This window comes from Chroicocephalus ridibundus, chromosome 2 (genome assembly GCF_963924245.1).
Source record: "Chroicocephalus ridibundus chromosome 2, bChrRid1.1, whole genome shotgun sequence".
NCBI lineage: Eukaryota > Metazoa > Chordata > Aves > Charadriiformes > Laridae > Chroicocephalus > Chroicocephalus ridibundus.
In genome coordinates this window covers 6,927,309-6,952,949 of record NC_086285.1, presented here as the reverse complement: position 1 = coordinate 6,952,949, position 25,641 = coordinate 6,927,309, and the positions used below count along the sequence as shown (strand labels likewise).

Here is a 25,641-nt window from a genome sequence, read left to right as displayed (position 1 = left end):
AACCAGATTTATGTGTTGCCCAAACCTTGCTCACATGGAGCTGGGAAATCTGAACCTCATCTGAACCACTACCAGGGTCAGTTATCTCTGTTGGAGGGCCATGTTGAAGAAAAGGAGGAGTTGCTGAAGTTCCCTCTTAGAATCATAGAATCATAGAATCTTCATGGTTGGAAAGGACCTTTGAGATCATCGAGTCCAACCATACACACACACACACAAAACCAAAAGCAAACAAAAAAACCCAACAACCTACAATCTCTGCCCTTCAGACCATGCCCTGAAGTGCCACATCTAGACGTTTCTTAAACACCTCTAGGGATGGTGACTCAACCCCCTCCCTGGGCAGGCTGTTCCAGTGCCTGACCACTCTTTCAGTGAAGTAATTCTTCCTAATATCTAATCTAAACCTCCCCTGCCGCAACTTCAGACCATTTCTTCTGGTCCTGTCATTCTTTACTTGGGAGAAGAGGCCAACCCCTGCCTCTCTACAACCTCCTTTCAGGTAGTTGTAGAGGGCAATGAGGTCTCCCCTCAGCCTCCTCTTCTCCAAGCTAAACATGCCCAGCTCCCTCAGCCTCTCCTCATATGCCCTGGTCTCCAGACCCCTCACTAGCCTGGTAGCTCTCCTCTGGACACGCTCCAGCACCTCAGTGTCCCTCTTGTACAGAGGGGCCCAGAACTGAACACAGCACTCGAGGTGAGGCCTCACCAGTGCCGAGTGCAGAGGCACCATCACTTCCCTGCTCCTGCTGGTCACGCTATTCCTGGTACAAGCCAGAATGCTGTTGGCCTTCTTGGCCACCTGGGCACACTGCTGGCTCATGTTAAGCTGCCCATCCACCAGCACCCCCAGGTCCTTTTCTGCTGGGCAGCTTTCCAGCCACTCTTCCCAAAGCCTGTAGCATTGCTTGGGGCTGTTGTGACCGAAATGCAGGACCCGGCACTTGGCCTTATTAAACCTCATACAGTTGGCCTTGGCCCATGAATCCAGCCTGTCCAGGTCCCTCTGTGGAGCCTTCCTACTCTCAAGCAGATCAACTCTCCCACCTAGTTTGGTGTCATCTGCAAACTTGTTGAGGGCGCACTCAATCTTACTGAGAGTGTACTCAATCCTGTTCTCCTTCCAGAAAGGGGACACTTGTCTGTTTGTGAGTCACTGCACGCTTGGAAGTAAAGTCTAATTTGCCTGCTCATTGCCAGAAACATCAACATCCCCAAGCTCATCATTTTCTACCAGAGGGAGAGAGAACAGCCATTAAACCCAGCAGTGAAACAAGAAAATCATATGCACAATTTTCTGCCTGCGCCTCTCCCCTGGGACTCCAGGGTTTAATGCAATTTGGTGTATCCCAGCCAGTGGTGCTTGGCTGCTTTTAATTAAAAAAAAATTAAAGGATTTATGTTGGGATTAAATGGGATAATTATTGATTGATCTCTGCCTTCTAAATTGAAAAGCATTTGGATTAATCAGCTTTTAAGTAGGAAATCACTCGGCTCTGGACAGGATGCCAGCCTCAGGCCCTGCACTTTGCTTCTAGCAGGGCTTTATTTTGTCCTCTTCTCCAAACCCCAATGGGGAATATTTTCCTTTCTTCTCTTCTTCTTGGTTCATACTCACAGCTCAGAAGAAAATTGCTTTCATTGAGACAGGCTCTAGGTCACAAGTCTTAGGGTCCTCCTACCTTTGCAGGTTACAGAGAATATCTGCATCCCAATGCACATGGCCAGGAGGTCTGCCATCCTCCAAAACCCTTGTGCTGGGGACTGGGCAACCCACCTCCCAGGCAGGTCAAGTCATCACTGGAACACTCCATGCATGGAAAGACCAGGTTTGTACCAACAACAACGCTGGTAGATCTGTCTTGTAGGTCAAGCAGAGCAGACAGCCAAAAAGTCAGCTCAACAACCAGAAGGAACTTGCAAATAAAATGGTGTAAAGCTTGCTCTTGGTTACTTCTGGGACTGTGTATATGACCCCACCTATACAAGCAGTTGGAAATTAGGTTAAGTAGGTGAGGAAGGTGGTACAGCAATATGAACTAAAAATAATAACGGCACACTCAAAATAATAATATTCTCCATCCCCAGCTGCAGAAGTAGGCTGCTGACCTAAGCACTGTGTGTTCAAGTTTCTGCATTTATGCTGGAGCAGAAATAGTGTAGTTGTGTGACCCTCATCTCCATTTGGATTATTCCACCTGCATGAAAACAAAAGCTGTGTCAATCCCCAGGAAACCCCAAATGGAGAATCTGGAAGAAAAGATTTGCTACTTCAGGAGAAATATTGTTTTAAAAACCAGGGAGTTTCAATGGGATTTTTCAGCCTCTGAATAAAATTCCGGTTCCCATGAGTCATGTTTCCAATGCTACAACTTAGAAGCAAGTTTTGACTTTACCCTTTGTGAACGAGGAGAGTAATGCCCACATCACAGTCTTTGTCTTCTAATTTATCTAGTGCTGGGAAATATTCCTATTTTATTTTAAAAAGTTCCTCCTTCTTCTAAAAAACGTATCCCCTTTCAAGCCATTTTTTTTTTTTAAGATTCCCCATCAGAAGAATGGATGATACCCCTCCAGAGAGACTACATTTTTCTAGGAAGCATTTTTGCAGAAGTACTCCAATCACCGCCATGCCGATTCGGCATTGACTCACGCGCAAACCTCCCCCACAACTAATCTCCCGGAGGTAGGTGACCTGGCAGCATGGGGGCAGATTACAGCCCTCTGCAGATGTAAAGTAATTCATACTTGAAAGGATGATTTGAGTTCCTCACGCAGTAGTCAGCTCTATATTAATTGGAACAAAAGCCTTTTCTTCAGCTCCGTGAAAGCCGCTCCTCCACAGGCAGCCAAATTCGGAGAGCAAAGCACCCATGTTGTTTCTGTACCCACTCTCTGAGCACCCTGAAATTATAACCACCCTGGCCATAGCCCCTGAACAATCCCTCTGCACAGCTTCATTAGGAAGAGCGTACTCAGAGCTCCTCAGCCTAACTCACAAGCGTGTCGAGAACTACTGATGAGATTAAGTAATGAAGATATAAAAATGGGTGAACTGTTGAACTCTGAAGTCACTTGTCTCATCTCAGTTAGGAGGAACAGCTAGTGCATTTTCTAAAGTGGCCTGATCCTCGGACTGACTTCACAGGTCTTGGGTATGGGGCTCCCATAGGATGCCTTCTAATGGACATCAAGAAATACCTGAGCTCCACCAAATGTTGATCAGCTCCAGTGGGGCCATTCAAGCCTCTCTGCACCATACTGCTGGTGCGTGTACTGGTCTGTATTTGGAGGTGAGCAGAAGGAAGAGCAGTTTTGTCTACATGTGTGTGCAGGCATATATGTACAAGTCTATGTGCACAAGTCTATGCAAGTGCATGAGTGTCCTGAGAAAGGGTGGATAGATGCATCCCTGTGCATGGTCAGCGTGTCTCTCCACCATGTCCTCTAGCTATTTCCAGAGCTGATTCGATCAGGTGCAGCTCTCAGATGCAAAGCTACACATGTCTCTGTGTCCCCAAAGTGCTGTTCCCCTCTGAGCCTGGTGCTGTAGAGCATGTGACATGGGATGCAGACTCAAGGAGGGTCTGCAGAAGTCAATCCAGACTTAGAAAAACTTGTTGGGCCATGTGGTACCCCAGCTCCTTCTGCACAAAGCATCTCAGGTATTTTCAATACTTTCTGTTTACCCCAGGCCTATATGATGGTGGAAAACGATGGGAGCTTGGTTGTCTTTTTAAGAAGAGACTACGTATAATGAGGCACAATAAAATGAATTGTCTAGAGAAGATAACTGAATGTGCTTCTCTGCAGCAGAGTCATTACATTAAAAATATGTAAGAGCCAGTGACACAAAAAATCGAAAGCTAGACATGCTCCTTTGAATGCAGGCAAGAAAGTGTAAGATCGACTCTCAAGGAAGGACCTGAGTGCTCCTTAAAATCTTGATTGGACCTGTCCTGAGACATAGGAGACTGTGACTGAATTTTACTTTACCAGACAATGTGTAGCAGAGTATTTTCCTTAACAGTGTCTTAAGACATATTTTGGCCTCGTCCTTCAGTTAATGTGCTTACTGGGAGTCTGGTGTTGTCACCTCAAAAAAAAAGAGGCACAATCCTACCAGTCAATCAATGACCTTTTTGAATTTCCTGCTTTCCGATCTCAGAAGCCACACATAGCAGGCATCAAGTGGCGTTTAAAAGCCTGCTCATGTGCTAGATGTTACTTTCCCTGGAAACCGAGGGGAGCAGACAACATGCTGGAGGTCAATGCTGCCATTCAGCCAGAGAAACGGGCAAACGGGAACCTCACAGACTGCAACAAGCACAAATGCTCTTGCAGTTTGCTCAGCAAGAGCAAATGCCCCAGTCCTACACCCAGGGCAGAATAACCCTGCACAATCAGGCGGGCTGGGGACTAAAGAGCTGGGAGAAGCTTTGCAGAAAGGGTCCTGGTGGATAACAAGTTGAACACGAGTCTACAGGGGTCCATCGGGAAGGTCTACCACGTATTGGGCTGTATGACACAAGTAGAGCCAACATGTCCAGGCATGTAATTGCTTCTTTCTCCTGAGCCTCATAAGATTATCTGGATTACTATGTCCAGGTTCAGGCTTCCTAATTCAAGGAGGATATGACAAACTGGAGCTTGTCCAGTGGACGCGAACTTGATGGCTAGGGTGTTGGAAGGCACAGTGTGTGAGAAGATTTGCCTTAGCTTTGAGGGAAGAAAAGACTAAGAGGGGACCACACTGCTCTTTTTACCTACCTGCTGTGGGATCAATGAGAAAATAGAGCCATATTTTTTTCTTTTCCCAAGGAGCACAGCAGAACAATAAGACGTAATGGCACAATTTGCAGAAATGGAAATTTCTATTATTTATAAGAGGGGGAAAAAGTCCCCAAAAATGTGATGCAGCGTGGAACAGGGACCATGGAGGCTCCAAACAACATGATTTAACATCAAACGCTTGAAGTGTTTGATGACCAAGTGCAAGGTCCTCCATCTAGGTCGGGGCAATCCCAAGCACCGATATAGGCTGGGCAGTGACTGGCTTGAAAGGAGCCCTGAAGAAAAGGACTTGGGGGTGCTGGTGGACGAGAGGCTCAACATGAGCCGGCAGTGTGTACTAGCAGCCCAGAAAGCCAATCGTCTCCTGGGCTGCATCAGGAGAAGCGTGGCCAGCAGGTTGAGGGAGGTGATTCTCCCCCTTTACTCCACTCTCATGAGACCCCACCTGGCGTACTGCGTCCAGTGCTGGAGCCCCTACTACAAAAAAGCCCCCCCAAGAAAGATATGGACGTGCTGGAACGTGTCCAGAGAAGGGCCACGAGGATGATCAGAGGGCTGGAGCACCTCTCCTATGAGGACAGACTGAGAGAGTTGGGATTGTTCAGCCTGGAGAAAAGAAGGCTCTGAGGAGACCTTACAGTGGCCTACCAGTATCTTAAGGGGGCCTACAAGAAAGCTGGGGAGGGACTTTTTAGGATGTCGGGTAATGGTAGGACTAGAGGGAATGGATTAAAATTAGAGATGGGACAATTCTGACTGGATGTTAGGAAGAAGTTCTTCACCATGAGGGTGGTGAGACACTGGAACAGGTTGCCCAGAGGGGTGGTGGAAGCCCTGTGGGATTTCCCCGTGTGCCAGGCATTTTGCACTGTGATAGCTGGCAGGTAACAAGAAGCATCAGCAGACAAGCTGCGTCACTGGTGGGCAGAACGGGATATTTGGGTGGGGGACAGCAGAAAGACTGGATTTCTGGGTGATGCTCGCTGTAGGTGTTGCTCATGGTAGGTGGACTGGTGACTGAGCTGCCCCCGCAAGAGGCTATAGCATCAATAACCCCTTACCACCTCCTTGGAGGCAGAAATTGGGGCAGGAATGAGCTACTAACGTCTCTCCTGCCCACATCACCATAACCTGCCTAAGGTGCTGCCTCTGCCTTTAGAGCCAGCTCCGGTACAGGGTGACTGCGCAAAGAAGGTAACCTTCACCCATCTCCAAGAAGCCTCGCAGTGCGTTTCATTCTTCTCCTCCCCCAGCACTTTTCCATGACCTCAAATTCCCCCTGGGGACTGTCAGAGTTTTTGAATGATTTATTGCTGTAACGGCAAAAGCCCTGCAGAGCCCAACCCCTTCTTCTCCGCGACTGCCGGCTGTCTGGGACAGCTCAGGTCACCAGAGGGTGCTGCTGGGGCCCTCCAAGAGCCAGCCTGGCAGATTGAAAGCGAAATAAAGGTGCTCTTCTGCTCCTGCTCCTTTTTTTTCTGTGCGGTGACCCGTGTATTTTCAGGCAGGTTGGCCTTTTCTCCTGTGCACTCCCCATTCCCTGTGAAGGCAGGCTGTGAAAAACCCGCTTTTCTCAGGGTTGCGGCATCCTGCGGCGAGATGGCGGGTGTTCTCCTGAAATTTTGCTCGCGCTCGTTCAAAAAGTTGTCTGGCAGCCCCTTGGTGCAGGAGGGTCTGTAAGGCTGAGAGGTTGACCGCGGTTACAGGTCAAGAGGGTCTTCCACCACCCCAGAGAGGAAAGGAGAGGATGTGTGTGTGTGTGTCTGCGCCCATGGTACACGTGCACAAGCACACACGGGATCCCTTAAAACCAGTAAAAGCCAAGGCATTAGTTTCATGGAGCAGCAGGGAAGTCTGTCTGGACCTTTTGGCTTCTTGAGCCTAAAGCTGCTGTTGTGCCAGATTACCCTAGCAGTTTGTGAGGAGTCCTTGAATCTAGTCTTACATGTTTCTTTACTATTTGGTTTCAGACAAGTTAATCCTGGCTGTCACTTGAGTACAGTTAATGATGTTCTGCTCAGAGATTTGCAATTGGGCATAATGGGGCTAAAGGCCCTCCCTCCATTCTTCACGCTGCTTTCGTAAAGCTTCTGTCCGGCACGCAGGAGTCACCGAGCATTTTGCAAAGGAATGCCTGAAAATGAATTCTGCAGTCCTAAAAGAGCTGCTTTATAATCCTTCTATCTGCTTCAGGCTGCCTCAGATTAACACTATTTGCCAGTCACTTCCCCCTCTCTCTAAAAAAGGCACATACTTTCAGCCTCTCAACAAACCTGACACATTGGAGTTTCCCTTGCGTGTAATCCCACTGTCACCATTTCTAAGTGATTTTTTTTTTTAAAAAAAAAACCCCTCTTATTAACTTCATGTAGTCCAGGGATGGGAATTTAAGATCAGTAGTTCAAGCAGCCGGTGCCTATGGATACATGTGCATTTATAATCCTTGCAAGAGACACAGCCTCCAGATTGTACTAGGGGAAAAAAAAAAAAATACAACATAGGTTTCTAGAGCCACAGAAAGGCTCTTACTGGAGACAAGCTCTGCGGTTGGGTCAATGGCTCTCTCCTGCCCACGGTTTTAACGTGCCCTGCACAGGCCAATCGTGGTTGTATAATACTGGCTCCGGAGCAGATGCTGCCGTGCTGGGGACGGCAGATTATAGCTGGCACGCACGACTAATGGAAGCTTTCTGACAAAAGCAGCCATCCCCGTCAGGCGGGGGATCTCGGAGAGGCAGCCGCCCTCCAGCCTCCGGCTCGGCGCTTCTTCCCTGCGATCCTGTGCAGGGATGGGGACGGGGACCGGAGCGGAGGCTGCGGTGGGACCTCGTGCTGTGCTGGGAGCAGGCAGCCTTCCAAAGCAAGAAGAAAATCCTAATAAATTCACCCAATACTCTCCTGCTCAACCCATGTGCGGCTGGAGGTGTACTACAGGCAGTGACTGATGGACTGTAACAGTTGTCCGGCACGGGTGTCTCGTTCGGAGGAAGATGATATAGCACGCCCAGGATGGTTAGTGTGTTCCTGTGGTTGAGTATCTGATTGAGTATTTCTTCATGTTCCTTTGTGATTCACCACATGTTTGGTGTATCGAGTGTCTCATCACCTTTTTCAGCGCCGTGACTTGGCGTTGTGGCATGTGCGGCGCAATGCCACCGCGAAAAGGGAACGGGCCCTTATCACAGTGTGCTGGGTACAGAGCCGAGATAGGTGTTAACACTTGGGTACCGAAAGGCTATCTTAACAATCCCAAATGTGCTCTGACTCCGCTTCAGAAAACCCCACGCCTCATCTCTTGGTGGCACGGGCTTTTTCCAGGCAGGTAGGAGAGAGGAGGGAAGCAGCAAAATCTCCAGCTGCTGTTCACGGCAGCGCTGCTCCCATCCCCACCCTCGGGAGTCTTTCTATGTCTGACTGATCGATGCCAACCCCTTGCTGTCCCTGAGGGGCTGCAAACGCAGCCTCCCAAGCGTCCTGCAGTTTGACAGCCGCAGCCGCTGCAGCCTGCTGACTCCCAGCACGTCCCTTCGAAACCCCGGGCTGCTACATCGCGTTAAAGTGATGGACGAGGAAGAGCTGTACCCAGCGGATTCAAACCGCTCCTTGTTAATGCTTAAAGGTTGCTTCACATCTGGATCCCATTAAAAAAAGCTATCTGGTTTGGTTACCAAATAAAACTCACCCAGGCATAAGATTAAATGAGCAAGCACTTCTAGTAAGACCAGTATTGTCTGGTTTGAGATGTGTGCCACCACTGATGTCCTTATGCTACCTTTGCAGAAAAAGATATGCCATACTAGGCATAGGATCCAACTGGATCCTTTTCCTCATGAAATAAAATAATTAACAGGCCACATCCTACTTATCCCCATCTGGCCATTTCCAGCTTCATCTCTTCTGTTGCGTTCTGATGTCTGGTAAAACAAGCCTTTTGTTATCGCCACCTGCATCTGGGCCAAGCAGGGAGATGAGAGGGGTGGTGCATTCCCATGGTTTACTCCATGGGACATTGCATCTGTCCATATGGAGCTGTGGGAGAACTCCCAACTCACCTCAGCCATTTCCTAAATCCCCACTGAGAAGGGGTATTTCTGAGAAGATGAGCAAAAGGAGATCTGAAAAATATGTAAGTGCCTTAAATTTGCCTAATAATGTCCCTTGGGAAGGTCTACACAGGAGATTCTTCCTACAGAATGGTAGGGGTTGGAAGGGACCTCTGGAGATCATCTAGTCCAAGCCCCTGCCAGAGCAGGGTCACCCAGAGCAAGTGGCACAGGAACGCCTCCAGGTGGGTTTGGAATGTCTCCAGAGACGGAGACTCCACCACCTCTCTGGGCAGCCTGTGCCAGGGCTCTCCCACCCTCAAAGCAAAGAAGTTCCTCCTCATGTTTAGGTGGAACTTCCTATGTTCAAGTTTGTGCCTGTTACCTCTTGTCCTGTCCCTGGGCACCACTGAGAAGAGCCTGGCCCCATCCTCCTGACACCCACCCTTTCAGTATTTATAAGCGCTGATAAGATTCCCCCTCAGCTGTCTTTTTTTCCAGACTGAAGAGACCCAAATCCCTCAGCCTTTCTTCATAAGAGAGGTGTTCCAGTCCCCTCATCATCTTGGTAGCCCTTCCAGTCCCAGCTCAGTAGCCACCCCTCCACGTACGGCCCTGAACAGTGACAGGTCAGACGTGTCAGAGCCTCAGCCAAGGGAGGATTAGACCTTGCTGGGCTGCAGACACATGTATTAACTTCTAATTAACACTGTAATCATTCATTTTTTGCCCTTCCACCAGCTCTGTGCCCACACACTCCACCCCGTTTCACTAAGGGCAGAGAAAGCAGACAGATTCCTCAAGGGGTCAATCTGCAACGTAACCCTTTGGTTGCACTTCAGGATCTTCAGGGGTACCTGAGCTCGCTTTAAGCCTGCTGGCTTGTAGCAATCTAGTGAAAGGAGCACAGAGGTCAGAAAGGGCTGCATAATTCACCCAAGACAGCAGATGAATCAGTTCACAGAGGGCTCTGTGCTCATGTCTGTGGTTCCATTGCCACCAGCACCTGAACTATGTTATGCCCATCTTGCAAAGACATGTTTACATGATGCTGCAGCTCCCAGCAGTGGTGTTACCAGAATAAAATCTTGGGCTCCAGCCACTGTCCAAACCACAAAGCCTCCCTTCCCTCAGTAAACAGCAGCTGCTTCTCTTCCCAGAAGTGACCACATTTCAGCGATGGCTGTCGCAATGTAAATATTTTCTAACCCACCAGAAACACGTGGGCAGACTGTACTTAAGGGTTTGTGTTCTTAAAGTGAGAGATGCAAGCGTCAAGCTGGATGGTCTTACTGGGTTTATTTGTTCATGGGGAGCGCAAGAATAAATGATCACGTATTTGCCGTTTAAGAGCAGTGCTGTCAGCTGAATCCAACTACAAACGGTTCAGTCTGTTACTTATGCAAGAATATTAGAAGCATTGAACCGCATGGAGGAAGAGCAGTGATGCTTTCGCGAACCTAACTGCGGCGGAAGAGTGGCAGCTCCATGGTGCCATGGGTGCACAGCACTGCTGGAACTGGGGAGCCCACGCCACTCGTCTGCACCCCAGCTCCTTGTGCTTCATTTGGAAAGCAACAGGAGATGAGGTTGCAAGTCATCGTGACGGCACAGTATCTGATGGTCCCGCAGCCCCAGCAATATCCAGAGAGGCCATATTTCACTGTGTAGCTGGAAGGAGGCTATGGAAGAGATTATTAACATGACCACTACCACCAAAATCCTCTAGGACTGTGGTGATTTTCTTAGGCTGTTCTGGGGAAAGCAAACATGATAGAGGGGCCAAAAAACGTTATGGTAGATCAAGCAGACTTCAGGTAACAGCTTGCAGTTGCTGCTTCACAGCAGGATACTTCTGACCGCCCCTTTTGCAAATTTGCCTGAAGCTTGACATAGTTAAATTGTTAATAGCATATAAAGAATATCTACAGTCATTTGAAGAGATATTAGATGAACAGGGAGGTTGTGGAGTCTCCTTCTCCAGAGATATTCCAAACCCACATGGACGCGTTTCTGTCCATCCTGCTCTGGGTGAACCTGCTCTGGCAGGGGGTTGGACTAGATGATCTCCAGAAGTCCCTTCCAACCCCTACCATTCTGTGTGATTGTGTGTGTGTGTGTGGAGACCTCCATGCTGAGAGATGGAGGGGGAGGGGGTGTGGAAAGAGAAGAGGAGCCACGGTGTTTCTGGAGAGCACATCAGCATGGCTGATACCCCTGGACTGCCATGTGGCCTCCCATGGAGCCTCTTGTGGTCCACTGAGCCTTGAACAATGGCCATGAGCAACACAGGACATCAGTTGTCAGTGCTCTTTGGAGCATCTGCCCCATGGCTAGAGGAGATCAGTTGTTAGTGCTCTTTGGAAGGCAACTTGCAAAGAAAAGGGGAATCCTTGACTGATTTCCCCCTCTCAGAGACCTGGCTCTTGCCGAGCATGCAATCTTTATAGAGACTCCAAGTGTCAGCAGAAAGCTAACTCCTGGAGCTTGCCCACTGCTTCTCACGCTGATTTGTGGCAGAAGATTACACGTGCTCTACATAAAAGCCTTTGCTTGTGCACAGCTGAGTGATTACCCATTTTTAATGTGCTGTGACAAGGACGACTGGGTCTTGAACCTTTTGGCCCCGCTGCAAGATCACTTTTAGCCTGCAGAGCAGTTTGAGTTTTCCTGCTGAGTGTGGCAGGAGACATACCAAGATTTCTTAGATGCCTCTTTGCTCTGAACCGAGGGACAGCTGCTGTTACGAGAGATGCCCAGAGCATCCTTTATGGATCAGCAGTAGTCATGATGCACGTGGGGAGAGGAGGAAAGCTGATTTACTGCTGAGTCAGATGCATTTGTCTCACTCTGGCCTTGGGTCCTGTGATGATGCTGCTGTCACTAGCCTGATGGGTTGTCTCTAGCTCAAGGAGCCTTCTGCCTCCCTCCGTAATCCCCTATAAACAAAAAGGAAAGAGATTTAGCAAGCGGGAAGCAACAATAACAGCAAACTGCACTTATATCTTATGTTGCTGGCTGCTTGGGGCAGGTTTCTAGCCCAGCAGGGTTTCTCCCCAGGAGTGGCGACAGCGGTAGCCAGACCGTGCTTTGCATTCCTTGTGGTCATCTTCTTGCAAGCCAGCAAACATTTGAACTCCACCAATATTAGATTTTGCGGTCACTTTGTAATGCAAGTGTAATTGAGCCCCTTTGTGGTTTTGGCTTCATTAACGTTGCACTCGTTTTTAGAGTATAAAATAATCTACCTTCTCCATCCTCTAAAAATGAAGAGCATGTTTTGGCTCGGACAAATATCCTCAGTAGCCCCGGATGGAGACGTGGAGTCCTCTCCATGTAAATCACTCTCAGAAATTCCTCCTGCAGCCGTGTATTTCCACGTATACACACACACGCATGCAGAGCTTTGCTTTTCTGGTTTTATTTTTTATAACATGATGAGATTGGTTAGGCTTGTGGAAAAAAAAATATAAAAATCCATTCCCCAAAGTCCTCAATTCATGGGAGCCTACCAAGGAGAACTCTCAAACCAGAACGTACCACACCTTTTGATGACTTGACAAATCAGCCAGGTTTCTCATCGGGACTGAACAGATGGAGCAGCCGCCTGGCTGGGGAACTTCCCGGGTTGCTCCCCAGGTGTGCGAGCCCTTTGTCAAAGCAATTATTCCTATACCACTAAACGAGACGTGGCCAGGCACAGACCTCTGTGCTGGCACACTCTCATCTGGACTACCAAACTGCTCTGAGCGCTGCACTGCTTGCTCCCTGTGTGCTTTCTGGTAGTGGTAGCAGCTTGGTGGTGTCCCCAGGTCACCCTGTGACACCCATATTGAATTCCCCCGTGCCCTCATACCCCTTCCCTTTTCTCATTTATTCTCTCCCATAATCAGCTGCCTGTTCTACCTACATTTCATCTCCCAGCAGCTGTTTTCCCTCTCGGAAGGTCTGGAAGCTTTGGTGGGGGCTGGTCCAGCAGCAAGCCCTGACAGGTGAACAGTGAAAGATCCCGGGAATCGTTCTGCTCTGCGTTAACCTGCACTTCCCAAACATATTTCTCAGGGTTTAGACTGTCCAAGGGCTGCTCCAGCTAAGTACGTTGGAAGGTGAGACGCTGCTCAGGGAGATCGGAGTTTAGTCCTGCGGTGCTATTTAGCCTCTGGGCAAGAAGAACAACGCATTACTCGTTTTGGTGACCAGCACAGATGTTAGCTGGAAACACAGCCCAAGATGTGGACCAAAACTACTGATGTCTGAGGTTAACAGGGAGCATGTTTTCATGGTGCTCACCTAAATCCTACGGTCAAAGTGGAAAAAAACCCCACGTTACTCAGAAATGAATATATATCCCTACAAACAGGGAAATCAGCAGAAAACTAGTGCTTGGAAGCAGTGTAGGGAATCTCAACCATTTCGGAGGGGTGGGGGAATGAAGTATGTCTCATGCTGGATGCGTAGCATTGCCTTGTGCACAGTTGTATAGCAAGCGCTGTAAGCCAAGGAATGCTTGATTCATAGTGAAGGGACCACCTTCTCATAGCCCTTGTCAGTGACGTGACACCCTTAAGAAAACCCGTGTCTTGCAGGCAGACCTGTCCGACCCCATTAGCTTGGGAGGCAGATGAGTGTTTGGAATGGAAACTCTTATCTTGACTCTTTCGTAGTCCAATGAGACAGAGCACCAAGGTGCAAACATCAGAGTGACTCATAGCAAGTTGAGCTGAAATAGAGATGATATCGGAGCATTAACAACAACATCTTTGCACTGCAGCATTTAGAAAACCAGCTTTAGTGATGGCAAAATGGAGTAGAAGACCTAGAGAGCAAAGAAGCTGGTTATAGGTGGGTATGACTGGAGAGCGTGAAGTCTCCCTCCTTCAATAAAGGGATTTATTTGCTGAGTAGGTGATAACATCAAACTGATACCCCTGGAGAGAGAGCATCCCAATTTAGGATAGCATCACGAGTATGTTTTGCCAGTCGCTATGAAGGTATTTACATGCATTTAATCCACACAGTCAGCTGGTGTAAGAGTCAAAGCTCTCAAATTAGAGCTGGGTAAGGACCTTAAGCTTCAGGCTCCAGGGATTTGGACACAGTTCTGAGACCAGAACTGTGATACTTGCAACCATCAACTTCCTACACCAAGAACGAAGAGGATTACAAAAGCTCAGATTGCTAATTGCAAACATCATCAGATAAAAAGATTCCTACACGATCATGTTTTATCTCATTCTTTACTCTGGGAAGCTCCCTTTAACTTTATTTGGAGTTTGGTTCAGGACAGATCACTAAGGAAGACACACCCTGGTTGCATTCATGGAGGTGATAATGTAGTTTTATTGAAAATCCCCCCTTTTGCCCCACACCGGTTCTGAGTATGGGGGCTAAACTCCTTTTGGAGGAAAGTAAGGAGGATGGCCCACTTTGAGCATGAAGGGGTGTGCTTTGTCCACCCTTACCAATACGTGTTGCGACACTGAACTGGCTTGAGAAGTGTAAGCCAGCAAGTCAACCCCCACTCCCCACGTCATGTACAACCTTATAAAGCAACACCCCTACTACCCCTGTTAGATTTGGACAGGGGCCACGTTTACCACCTTCTGGAGCCTGGGTAGCTTTACCCCTCCCCCTGTCAGTGTCCAGGAGTGTTTCTATGTCAAACACTCCAAGAATTCAAAGGCTGACTAATCTTCAGGCTGATCTTCCCACCCTTCCCAGGGAGGCTGAGGTGTGAGGAGATCGCAGCTGCAGGGTAGCAGGTTCACGCTCTGGCCCCTAAAGCTGTTAAGTCCTTGAGAAACTACCCAAAAATAAGCCCCACAGCCTTTGTGGATTATGATTCCCAGCATACGAACACCATATGTGAAACGCAAGACCTGCTCACAGTGCAAGAGCATGGGTCAACAGGGGGGTGACAAACTGGGGCTTTATCTTTGGTGGTCACACCTGGCCTGTGGACACCCGACCAGCTTCTCCTTGCACCATGCACTCCTGCTTTCGCCAGGGACAATTCATCTTCAGCTACACTAAGGCAGCCCCGTGTCAGGCGCAGAATAGGATCAGAAACCCCACTTCACCCAGCGAGCGGTTCCCTTTCTGGTGAACCAGTAAAAGCTTGCAGCAAAATGAAGAAATCCCCTCCGGAGCCTAGGAAGCCTCCGTGGGAGAGAAGTTACATGGTGTCTCTGCTGGCCTCTGTTGCCTTCTCAGGAGAGAAAGTGGGATCACTCATTTAACCTGGCTCTATTGCAAATGCTATTGAAAGCAAATAGCTGCAAGGAGCTATTGCAAGGCACAGGCTCCTGGCAGAAGAAATTTCACCATGGCTTGAATGGCAAAAAAGACTTAGGCTTTAAAATAGGGCATTTTAATTGTGGTTTTTCTTTCTTGTCCTATACCAACACCCAAGCGTGCAGAGTGCCCTATTTTATGCAAAGGAGAGAAAGAGTTTATCTTATGACTACCAGGGGTAGCAGCACCGGGGTTGTATATTACAGGGTTTCAGAAGGGCTTTCCTCTGACAGTCATGAGAAAGAGGACTTGAATCCAAGTCCCCCAACACAGCCCCGAGTTTTAAAAACAAAATAATGAAAGAGGATCCTATTTCCCGTGGACATATTTTCTAGCCCACCTCACCTTCTCTTTGGACTTAACTGCGTCGCAGTGCTTTGTGACACACGTTCTGGGAGGTGAATCCAACCGTTGGAGCCCCACGTGCAGGAGCACATCCAGATTGCTGCCCTCTGCACCTCCCCGGCAGAAATGAATACTGGAGCACCCGCCTTGCAGATAAGCAGTTATCTGTGCCGCGCACACACGGAGGCATCCGTCGTGGCACTGCAGGCAGCCCTGAGCTGCTTACAAGTCTGCATCACCCCTGATGCTATCGAGATGAGCGCCGCCTGTTGCAAGTGATTTATGCCAATGTCATCACCCCTGAGCTTACCCCCCTCACCCACCCACCGCACTCTTCAATAGCCGCTGTACCAAAGCAAATCAAGGTATTTGTATACTCCTACCCCTCACCTTGCTTAGTATCATAGAATCATAGAATGTGTTGGGTTGGAAGGGACCTTTAAAGGTCACCTAGTCCAACTTCCCTGCAGTGAGCAGGGACATCTTCAACTAGAACAGGTTGCTCAGAGCCTCATCAAGCCTGGCCTTGAATGTCTCCAGGGCTGGAGCCTCCACCACCTCTCTGGGCAACCTGTTCCAGTGCCTCACCACCCTCATAGTGAAAAATTTCTTCCTAATATCCAATCTAAATCTACCCTCTTTCAGTTTGAAGCCATTACCGCTCATCCTATCACCACATGCCCTTGTAAAAACTCCCTCCCCAGCTTTCCTGTAGCCCCTTTAGGTACTGGAAGGCTGCTCTAAGGTCTCCCTGGCACCTTCTCTTCTCCAGGCTGAACAACCTCAACTCTCTCAGCATGCCGTCGTAGGAGAGCTGCTCCATCTTCGTGGCCTCCTTTGGACCTGCTCCAACTGCAGCTCCCACAGAGAAAAGGTGTGAACTGATCTGCAGCGGGCGCGTGGTTTTGTCTAGAAGAGAGCCTGTACGGAGGGGACAGCTTTGGCCTTAGGGACAACTTTTCCTTGCGCCTGGGCTGCAATTGCACAAACATTTTCTGAAAAGCCAGCCCTGTGAGATGCAGGGAACTTTTCTGCTTCTCAGACATCACCCAGAAAAATGGTGCTCCTGCTTTCCTCCTAGTAGGACTTTGCCAGGCCTCAAAAAAGCCAAAAATTCCTTTTCACTCCAAGGTGTCACTGAGGCCACGGTGGGCTGAATTGTCCTATGTTGCACCGGGCCCCATGACTCCAGGTTTGGGGTCCAGGCTCTGTAAAAGCCCTTATTGCCTGCACAGCTTGTCCCTGAGCTAAAAATGAAAATTATTTTATCTGTGCTTGGTCTGCACGTTTGGGAAGATTAAAAATTAAGACAAATGTGAGCAACTGGGACAGTCTGTATGAAAAAAAAGGGATGGGAATCTGGGTCCTCTAAGGGCAATTGCTAAATTCCCTTTGGCTTTAGAGTAACTGGGATTTCGCAGAAAACACAGATGTTTTAAAGTACGGGTACCTAGTTCAAGTCGCCTTTTAGCAGCCAACAGCATTTTAACTCCTTTTAGGGCCCCTTTGCATGGTTTTATCATGAGTTAGAATCACAGAAGTTAGAATCATAGAGTCGTCTCGCTTGGACAGGACCTTTAAGATCATCGAGTCCAACCATTAACTGATTCAGTCTTTGGTCTTTTCCTCTTAAAGCTCCAGGTTTTTATCCTAACATATAGTTGTTAGAAAAACAGAAAGCTTGGAAATAAGACCAGGACATAATCTTCAAGTTTGAGGGAAATAATAATAATAATAAAATTAATAATAACAATAGCAACAAAATAATAATAATAATAATAATAATAATAATAATAATAATAATAATAATAATAATAACCAAACAAGAGACATTCCTTTTGAATTAAAATCTCACTTTTTAAGCCACTCTGGTGATGTTTAAGCACTGGATCCTGGTTTCTGGGACTGTGCAGTATTCAATACAGTTATTTTCTAGGGGAAAAAAGACCCCCCAGTGCCCTGGCCAGGGACTCACTGCCCGACGTAAAGCAGCGAGACTCCAGGGACAACCACCAGCGGTCTCAGAAACTTTGCCACAGCAGAAGCACGTGGGGCCAGGAGCGTTCAAAGCCCTGTTTGTCAGCTGGCTAAAATAGCTCGCGTGGAGGTGCTGACAAACCCATACCCACACTGCAGCCCGACACCTCCGGCCCTCGCGGGGTTATCGGTGACGTTCGGCTCCGAAGCATTTTTTTTTTCTCCGCTCGCTGCCAATAGCTATTCCCCTCGGACTATTTGCTTTCGCATGCTTTCCCTTTGACACGGCTGCTATTTCTTCGCAATATGTAAACACTCAGAAGGATTTCCATGTTTGTTCTTCACCCGGCGCGGCCAGGCTTTCACAGCTCGCTGGGAGAATTGACGTGAAGAAGCAGCCGTTTCACAGGCGTTTGGTATTTATTTTATTTTATTTTATTTTATTTTATTTTATTTTATTTTATTTTATTTTATTTTATTTTATTTTATTTTATTTTTTTGATGTGCTGCACTCCTGTCCGTTTTCTCATGCTTTAAATCCAGCGCACAGCAGAAAAATGCATCGCTCTTGTCAGAAACACGACACGTACTGTCATCCTACATGGGCGTCCTTTAATACTGGAGCCCAGCAGAGGCTTTGTGCTGCAAAGCATTTTTTTTTTTTTATTTCTCCTCTTCCTACTGCAACTTTTGACAATTATAAAAATTCTCTTTAAAGCAAGCTGCTAATGTGTGGCTTTTTCTAAGAAAAGCGCCTGAGTTTGCTTGCGCTGCTGTAACTCTCTCTCTTAACGCAGACTTTTTTCCAAAATGATCCCGGTATTTAGTAAGACAACTTACATCAAAAGTAAGAAGGAACTGAAATCGCTAAAAAAATCTCAAGACGAATCTGGGAATTGCAGGCCCTGTCTCCAATCTCACAGATTTCACACAGGTTCGATTTAATAGATCTGTGGCTTTGTAAAATCAACATAATTTGACCAATTAAAAAAAAATAAACCCACTATAAAAATTCACATTTACTGAGGAGTCAGTTTTCCAGGTTCCTTGCTAGGGCTGAAAAACAAGAAATCCCTTTGGCAAAATCTTTTTAAAACTTCATCCTGAAAAACAGAAAGTCCGAAAACCTTTAGAAACTTCCCCAACATCTGTATGAAAATACAGAGTCCTGTAACCCAAAGCAGCCTCTAGCGCAGCGGTGGGAATGTATGTATAGGAGTTCAGAGATTCTGATAAAAATCTCGGAAATTTTCATAGTAGGGATTACGACCCTGAATTTCCTTCCCATGGGAATTTTGACCACAAATTCTAACCAGAAATTTCCTTAACTAACCTGACATGTCTCCACAGAGAGTTTTTATTTCAGCAAACTGCTCCTTCCAATCACAGTATCTTGCTGAAAATTTTTCAGACAGATTTATTCTATACACACAATTATTCAAAAGTCATATTATTCTATGACACGTTTTAGCGAATACTTATTTTAAAAAATGTCTTTTCCACAAGCCAGCCTGCCCCAGGTTAATGTAAAACATGATTATAACCTGATTTTATTAAACTAATTCGAAGGACTGAGTGGACTTTTTCATTGCAGTTTAAACCAGCTCAATTTTGTCCTGGTTTAATGTGATTAGGAACCTGCCGCGTTTAAATAGAAATCAGAGCACTGACACAGGGTAACCAAATTGGTGCTGGCCTGGGTGAAGATAAGGCTGATTCAATCATTGCTGGTAACAGCTAAGGGTTGTCCATGTCCCTTTGGAAGCTCCTTCCAGGATTGAGGCGTGCATGTGTTGGGAAGGATGTTACTCTATTTTTAGTACAAATTTTAACATATAACTAATAAAATAATAACTAAAATGCAAATGAATATAGTTAAACTGGAAAGACATCCATATTACTGTTAAGAAAACCTCATTTTTTTAATATTTTTTACAATCTCTAGGTGGGATCCCATGTTTACAGTAAAACCCTTCCTCCTCCAGCTAATTCTACCAGGCACGATGGGTTGAAATAACAATGCTGGGCTCATTCTATAAATTACTGTTTTTTAAGACAAGCTTTCGAGTCTGCTTCAAATCCATCTGAAGTACCCAGAAATTCTCCATCGATTTCAACAAGCTTTGGCTGAAGCCTTTAATGCCCTGTAGTTAGCCTTACAATTCAAGACGAACTGGAGGGTTTATTGTTAACAAGACTTCTAACAAAAGTCATCATGCGCTTCCCAAACAAACGTGCTGAAAAAGAGTCAGAGAAATCATAACATAAATGTTGATAAAATAAATAAAACAAAACAAAAAAAAAAGGCACAGGAAATATTTGTTATCCTTATTTATTTAATAAAGAAACATAATAAACTTGATTTTTTCCAGGTACAAACAGCTTAATATGTCCTATGATATTGGCTGATATTTTCCTTGCTCTTTTCGTAGCTTGAGTGATTCATGTGGTAGCCTTTATTGAGCAAATCAACAGAAAAAAAATGGTAGCACTCACCAGGCTTATAGACAGTGTGGGCCAACTATTGAGTTAGTGTCTTTAACTAAATCACTGCGCCGGGAGGTTGTATCACTGCTAGACTTGGATCGGCATCTCCATTAATAAAGATCTGCAAGTGAGGTTATTTGAAGTTTTTGAGGGGAGTTCTGCATACCGTACAAAGATCCCATTCCCTCTTCAGCTCTAAAGAGACGTGCCCCAAAACAATAGAAAACCCAATAGAAAACCAACCTTCCAGATACAAAGGTTTTGAAAGTAATTTACAATTCAGTTTTAGAAAGTCGCACTGTAAACATCTATAGTTAAGACCCTCTTTCAGATTTTTTTTTTTTGCATTATGACTTTTTTTTTTTACAGGTTTTGGGTAGCAGACAGAACCGTTTGTAATTGCATCAGTACTACAGGGTCTCACAGCAAGGACAATAACATGTTCAACGCAAGGGTGAAATGACCAGAGGAAGAGCTTTTCTCATAATCAGTGACCAGCTCATTGTCCCATTACATCCCCGTTCGTCACTGGGCTTGACTCTTAATAAGAACATCAGTTGAATATTTTCTAATGTAAGTTGCAAATAATTAAAATATTTTTAAAACAGCATGACCAGCCCTGCACTGCTGACTGCAGGCTGGCTTTTTCCTTGGGTTTTGAACAGTCTATATTGTATGTGAAAAAAAAATCACATAAGAAATGCTCCTTTTTTTTAGTATTTTTCCCTCTTTTTTTATTCTAAAGCTTTGAAAGGAAAATAATTTTACCAGTTGTCAGCCAACAAATGCTTGTTCAGCAAGCAATGAACATACTATTTTCTAATTAAACAGTTTCATTATAGGCAGCAGCTCGTTGCTAATGATCAATAAATCCCATTGAGAAGAAAACATTTTAATCAGTAAGTCGTGTCCTCTGAGTGTCAGCCACTCTATAAACTCACAAGATACATATATATGTATAGATATACGTATGTGTGTGTGTATATATATATATATATGCATATAAATATAAAAATCGCATACTCTTTCTGGGTGATATGTACAGTCAGAATAACATTACAGCATAAATACACGGGGATTCTGTATAAAGTTTCTCTAATTTGAGAAGCCTTGAGCAATGTTGGTTTTGTGGAGGGGGTTAGGGATGGGGAGAGAGGAAAGAATAAAGAGTATATTCACTTTAAGGAACATAAGAGTCGTTCCCTTAAGTTAGAATCTAATTACATACAAGATTTAAAGGCAACAAAATCTCCAGAGGAACAGCCCTATGTTATACACCATAGACATGGGGTTAAAAGGGCAAGAGAGCATGATTATAATAATACTTATATAGTACGTTTCATTCCCTTATAGCACTTTGCAACCAGAAAGTCTTACAACACCCCTGTGAGGTAGGTAAGTATTATTATCCCCATTTTACAGATGGGTAAACTGAGGCACAGATGGGTTAAATTATTTGCCTAAAAATCGTGTAGTAAGGATCAGGAATAGACCCCAGGAATCCTGATGGCAAATCCTCTGAATTAACCGATAGACCACTCTCAAGTGAATGCCTGAGACACCTCTCAATGAACGGAGAGAATATATTAGCCCGTATTTACACAGATACATCGTCATCCTTTTGACATGTTGTCTTTAAATGTTCTGACTTGTTTAGAGGACAGATAACAATGGCCATAAATAAACTTGACTGTAACATGTCGCTTAAATTCTTGTTGCCAACCCCATGTGAATTTTTACTCCTTTACAACCTGGGATGTAACTAAATGTCAATGACAATACACCTTAAATACATTCTTGATATCGTTGCTTCTCCAAGGAGAAAAGCACAATTACTCTTCCTTAAAGTGCAATGGCTAATTACAGAAATCTCAAGATTTTCCGTGAAGTCCAACCAAACCCAAGTACAATCAGTCTGAAAGTGAAAAAGAAAGAACTTGTCTGTAACGATGGACTTGTCTCTATATTCCATAAATACTTTCTCACACTCTATCGAGGCTGTTTTATATAAAGTTTAATAATAAATAATAATCTACGTTAGCATGTAAAACCTCTAATACTTTTCTACAGCCACACATCCATCTTTCACCCCACTGTCATTTCTTTGGCCTGAAGCTGATGAACGCATCAACTGTAAATATTACTTTGCCTACAGGAATGAGAATATATCCATTTTCTAGTAGATTCTTTTTATTGGTTCCTGTATTTCTCGTCCTTCCCCAGTAATTTAACTGTACCATCTGAGAAAATGAAAGATGGACACTGAGTAGAAAGGATTCAAAACCTCAAAATTTATGTACAGATCCAGAGGCAATTCCCCTCCCACCTTCTTGATCACACTGGCGCAGCTGTTCTGCTCGATCCAATTGGCGTTGATTTTATTATTATTATTAGTAGTAGTAGTAGTAGTAGTTGTAGTATTTTTGGAGTAATATTGATGCTCGGAGTTTCCAATAAGGCTGCTTAGCTCAGTGTTCCTGGGGAAAACGTAACCTATCCCACTACCTTAACAGAAACTTTGCCAGCGTAGATGGTGCTTTTGGAGCACTACACACAAACGTGATGCACTACTTCTATGGCGAGTTTGACTGCGGTATTCAAAGCAGATTCTTGAAACATACTAAAAAATTAGTGCTTTTATTAACAGTTTTACAAACAGAATCCATTGCTGTCTAGTTTCCTGAAGGATAGAACAAGCCATTTCTCTCATTATTTTGACATTATTTCCTTCTCTGTTTTGTTTTTTTTTTTTTTGTATTTCTGCTGATGAGCAGTTGCAAGTCCCAAGAGGGAGGGCTTAGTGTAATAAACAGTGAAAATGTTGCTCATTTGATAGTCTACTTTGCAACAACATTCCTCTTCAAACGATGGGAATCCCGCAAGTTCCTATTACCTTGACTCAGAGTTCATCATGAAGAGTGTAAGGATCATTAATCTCCATGGAAAAAGAGACTTTTTTTTTTTTTTTAAGTAAAAAAATATCAAATATAATAAATTTATGAAAGACCATTCACAACATATACAGTAAGTGTTACATTTTGCTACAGCAGCTGTGATATTTTTTTTTTTCTTTTTAGAATGCAAGGTCATACATTGCCATAAGTAAACACACTAATATGAGTAAGACCTTAAATGAATGTATACAGCCAGGCTTTATCTGTGGATAGATATACACTGTGTTTACTGTTTTACAGTCTAGCATATTCTTATTCACACCATTGATATAACCGCTATGACCCTGCAAAGATTCTTCCTGTGCATATATAAATATAAATATTGAGCCAAGTCAGAAAAGAGCAGGGTCAAAGGTTATATGACTTACTTATTAGACTCCTGTAGTTAAGGGTAAAAACTCCATTGTTTCTTTTGCAACTAATTTTTAATAAGAAGGCTGCTTCAATCATTGTGTAGTTACAGCATTACATTCTGTAAACATTATTTTAAAGCATTCTAAACAAACATTTAAACAATTGATTCTTTATCCTTGTCTGGCGAGAGAAGACAATCTATAGCCTCATCGCTTTTGCTCGAGTCCGTCATCTTCAGCTGGAGATTATCACTCGTGCCTCTGGTGACGCTGTCGTAGGATGGAGGGAAAGACGTGGAGGACAGAGTTTCTGATTTGTCTATTGGCCTGCCGTAGTTTTCGTTCATCATGAACGCAATAAGACCCTCCTTCTCGGGTGCATCGTCCTCGAGGATGCTGCCATCAAAAGTTCTGTGCCGGTACAAATAAGATGCCTGCTTCATGGAGCGCCGAAACAAATGTCTCCTGTAGGCCCGCTGGATGACAATGGCGGAGACCTCTTCTTGTTTCCGTCTGAGAGTTGTTGTAATCGGTTCGTAAGAGATCTTAGATGGATTTGCCGCCATGAACTTTTCTTCCATCTGTATTTTAAGGGCATCCATCTCTCCAGATTCTCCTAGCACCCTTTTTGTAAAAGCAAACAAAATATCCAAGCAATGGATCCTGTCTCCACTGACCATGGGCAGGTCCATTGCGATGAGTTTGATTTTGTTTGGTTTCGCTATGCGCAAAGGTTCTGACAGCGCATCTGCAAAGTCTGAAAGTGCAGAATACTCAATAAACTGAGTGGCTTCAGGGTCAAACTTCTCCCAGATTTCATAGAACATATCAAAATCATCCTCGCTTAGAGGCTCTGTACTTTCCTCAGTGGCTACACTGAAGTTCTCTAAAATAATGGCTATATACATGTTTACAACAATGAGAAATGATATAATGATATAAGTTACAAAGAATAAAATCCCTACGGCAGGGCTTCCGCAGTCTCCCTTTGAACCATTTGCATTCGGAAGGTTTGGGTCGCAATACGGTGGTCCGGTGTTTAAAATAGGATTGAGAAGACCATCCCAGCCAGCTGACGTGGTGATTTGGAAGAGACAGAGCATGCTGTTAGCAAAGGTTTGGAAGTTGAACATGTCATCAATCCCATACTCCTTCTTAACATAGGCAAAGTTAGCCATGCCAAAAATGGCATAAATGAACATGACCAGAAAAAGCAAGAGGCCAATGTTGAACAGAGCAGGTAGGGACATCATTAAGGCAAACAGGAGAGTTCGAATTCCTTTGGCTCCTCGGATGAGTCTTAGGATTCGGCCAATCCGAGCCAAGCGAATGACTCTGAAGAGTGTGGGAGAGAAGAAATATTTCTGGATGATGTCAGAAAGTACGGTGCCTTGAAAAGAAAAGAGACAAACAGCGATTTAGTACATGGGAAATAACCCCAGGCTTCCCTTTAAAGCAATCAGTAAGGATTACGGACAAAACCAATGAAAAATTCCCCAGATTGGAAGACACATGATAAAGGGAATGGCATTGTCCTTTGCGTTGTCGTGCCCATTTAGTCCATGCAAACTTTGTTGAGACCATGAGCAAAGGTGCCAATGGTAGCGGCAGTTTTATTAAGGGAAAGCTTATCTACTGGGAATGAGAAACCAGGATCAACTGAGACAGGACACAGATATCTCCAGCTTTTGGCCACGACTCACCTGAGAAGTTTACCCTGACTATAGCTGGTCAGAATTTTACTAATATGACAATATTTTTGTCTGTAAAATGTTAGCGAGTCAGCACTGGAATGCTGATGGGCTGGGCCTGTTTTTCCAAGTCACCACCGGAACAGCGCAGGTTCCTACTGGAAATACACTTTGTTGCTTGCTTGCTTATTAATTTTTCCAGTTTCCCTGATGGGCTGGGAGGGAACTAAGGGCTAAGACTAGCAAGGAAATGAGCTTGCATCCCTGCAGCTAAACTCTTCCTGCAGAAACAGAGCAGCTTGCTCCAAATCGTCTAATGCCAACAGTCCCTGGCTGCACTGAGCCGTGCTGAGCTCATGTCTTCCAGCCCAGACTGGAAGAGGGCTCACTGGCATGGCCCACCTCCTCTGACACTGAAATGACCTGGCTGATCATGGGGCAGCAACGTGACAGCTCTGGTTAACCGGCTGCTATGGGCATATCCAGAGCAGCCGGCATCAAGGCTCTGATGACAGCTGCATTGGGTGACCCAAATCTGTGAAATCCAGGTAGTCCGAGGTCCCCAAAGCACAGGCTGCTCTCTGGGCACCAGAGATCTCCTGCATTGGGATCTTGCAGGTTCCTCAGTGCACCAGAGAGAGTTTAGAGCAACAGGAGCACCAGTCAATAAGAAGGTGGCTCTGTCTTCCTAACATGACACTTT

At 45.4% G+C, this 25,641-nt stretch overlaps 1 protein-coding gene across 4 annotated transcripts in view; it reads right to left on the bottom strand.

Moving 5' to 3' along the window:
* Positions 1–19,809: 19,809 nt before the first annotated feature.
* The window catches only part of LOC134511030 (sodium channel protein type 5 subunit alpha-like), a 222,399-nt gene continuing 216,567 nt past the window's right edge, over positions 19,810–25,641 (bottom strand). For all 4 annotated transcript variants that reach the window (XM_063324350.1, XM_063324347.1, XM_063324349.1 and 1 more), the window contains one exon: positions 19,810–24,637. In XM_063324350.1, the coding sequence (XP_063180420.1) occupies positions 23,403–24,637 (1,235 nt within the window). In that variant the 3' untranslated portion in view covers positions 19,810–23,402. The remainder of the gene's footprint in view (positions 24,638–25,641) is intronic.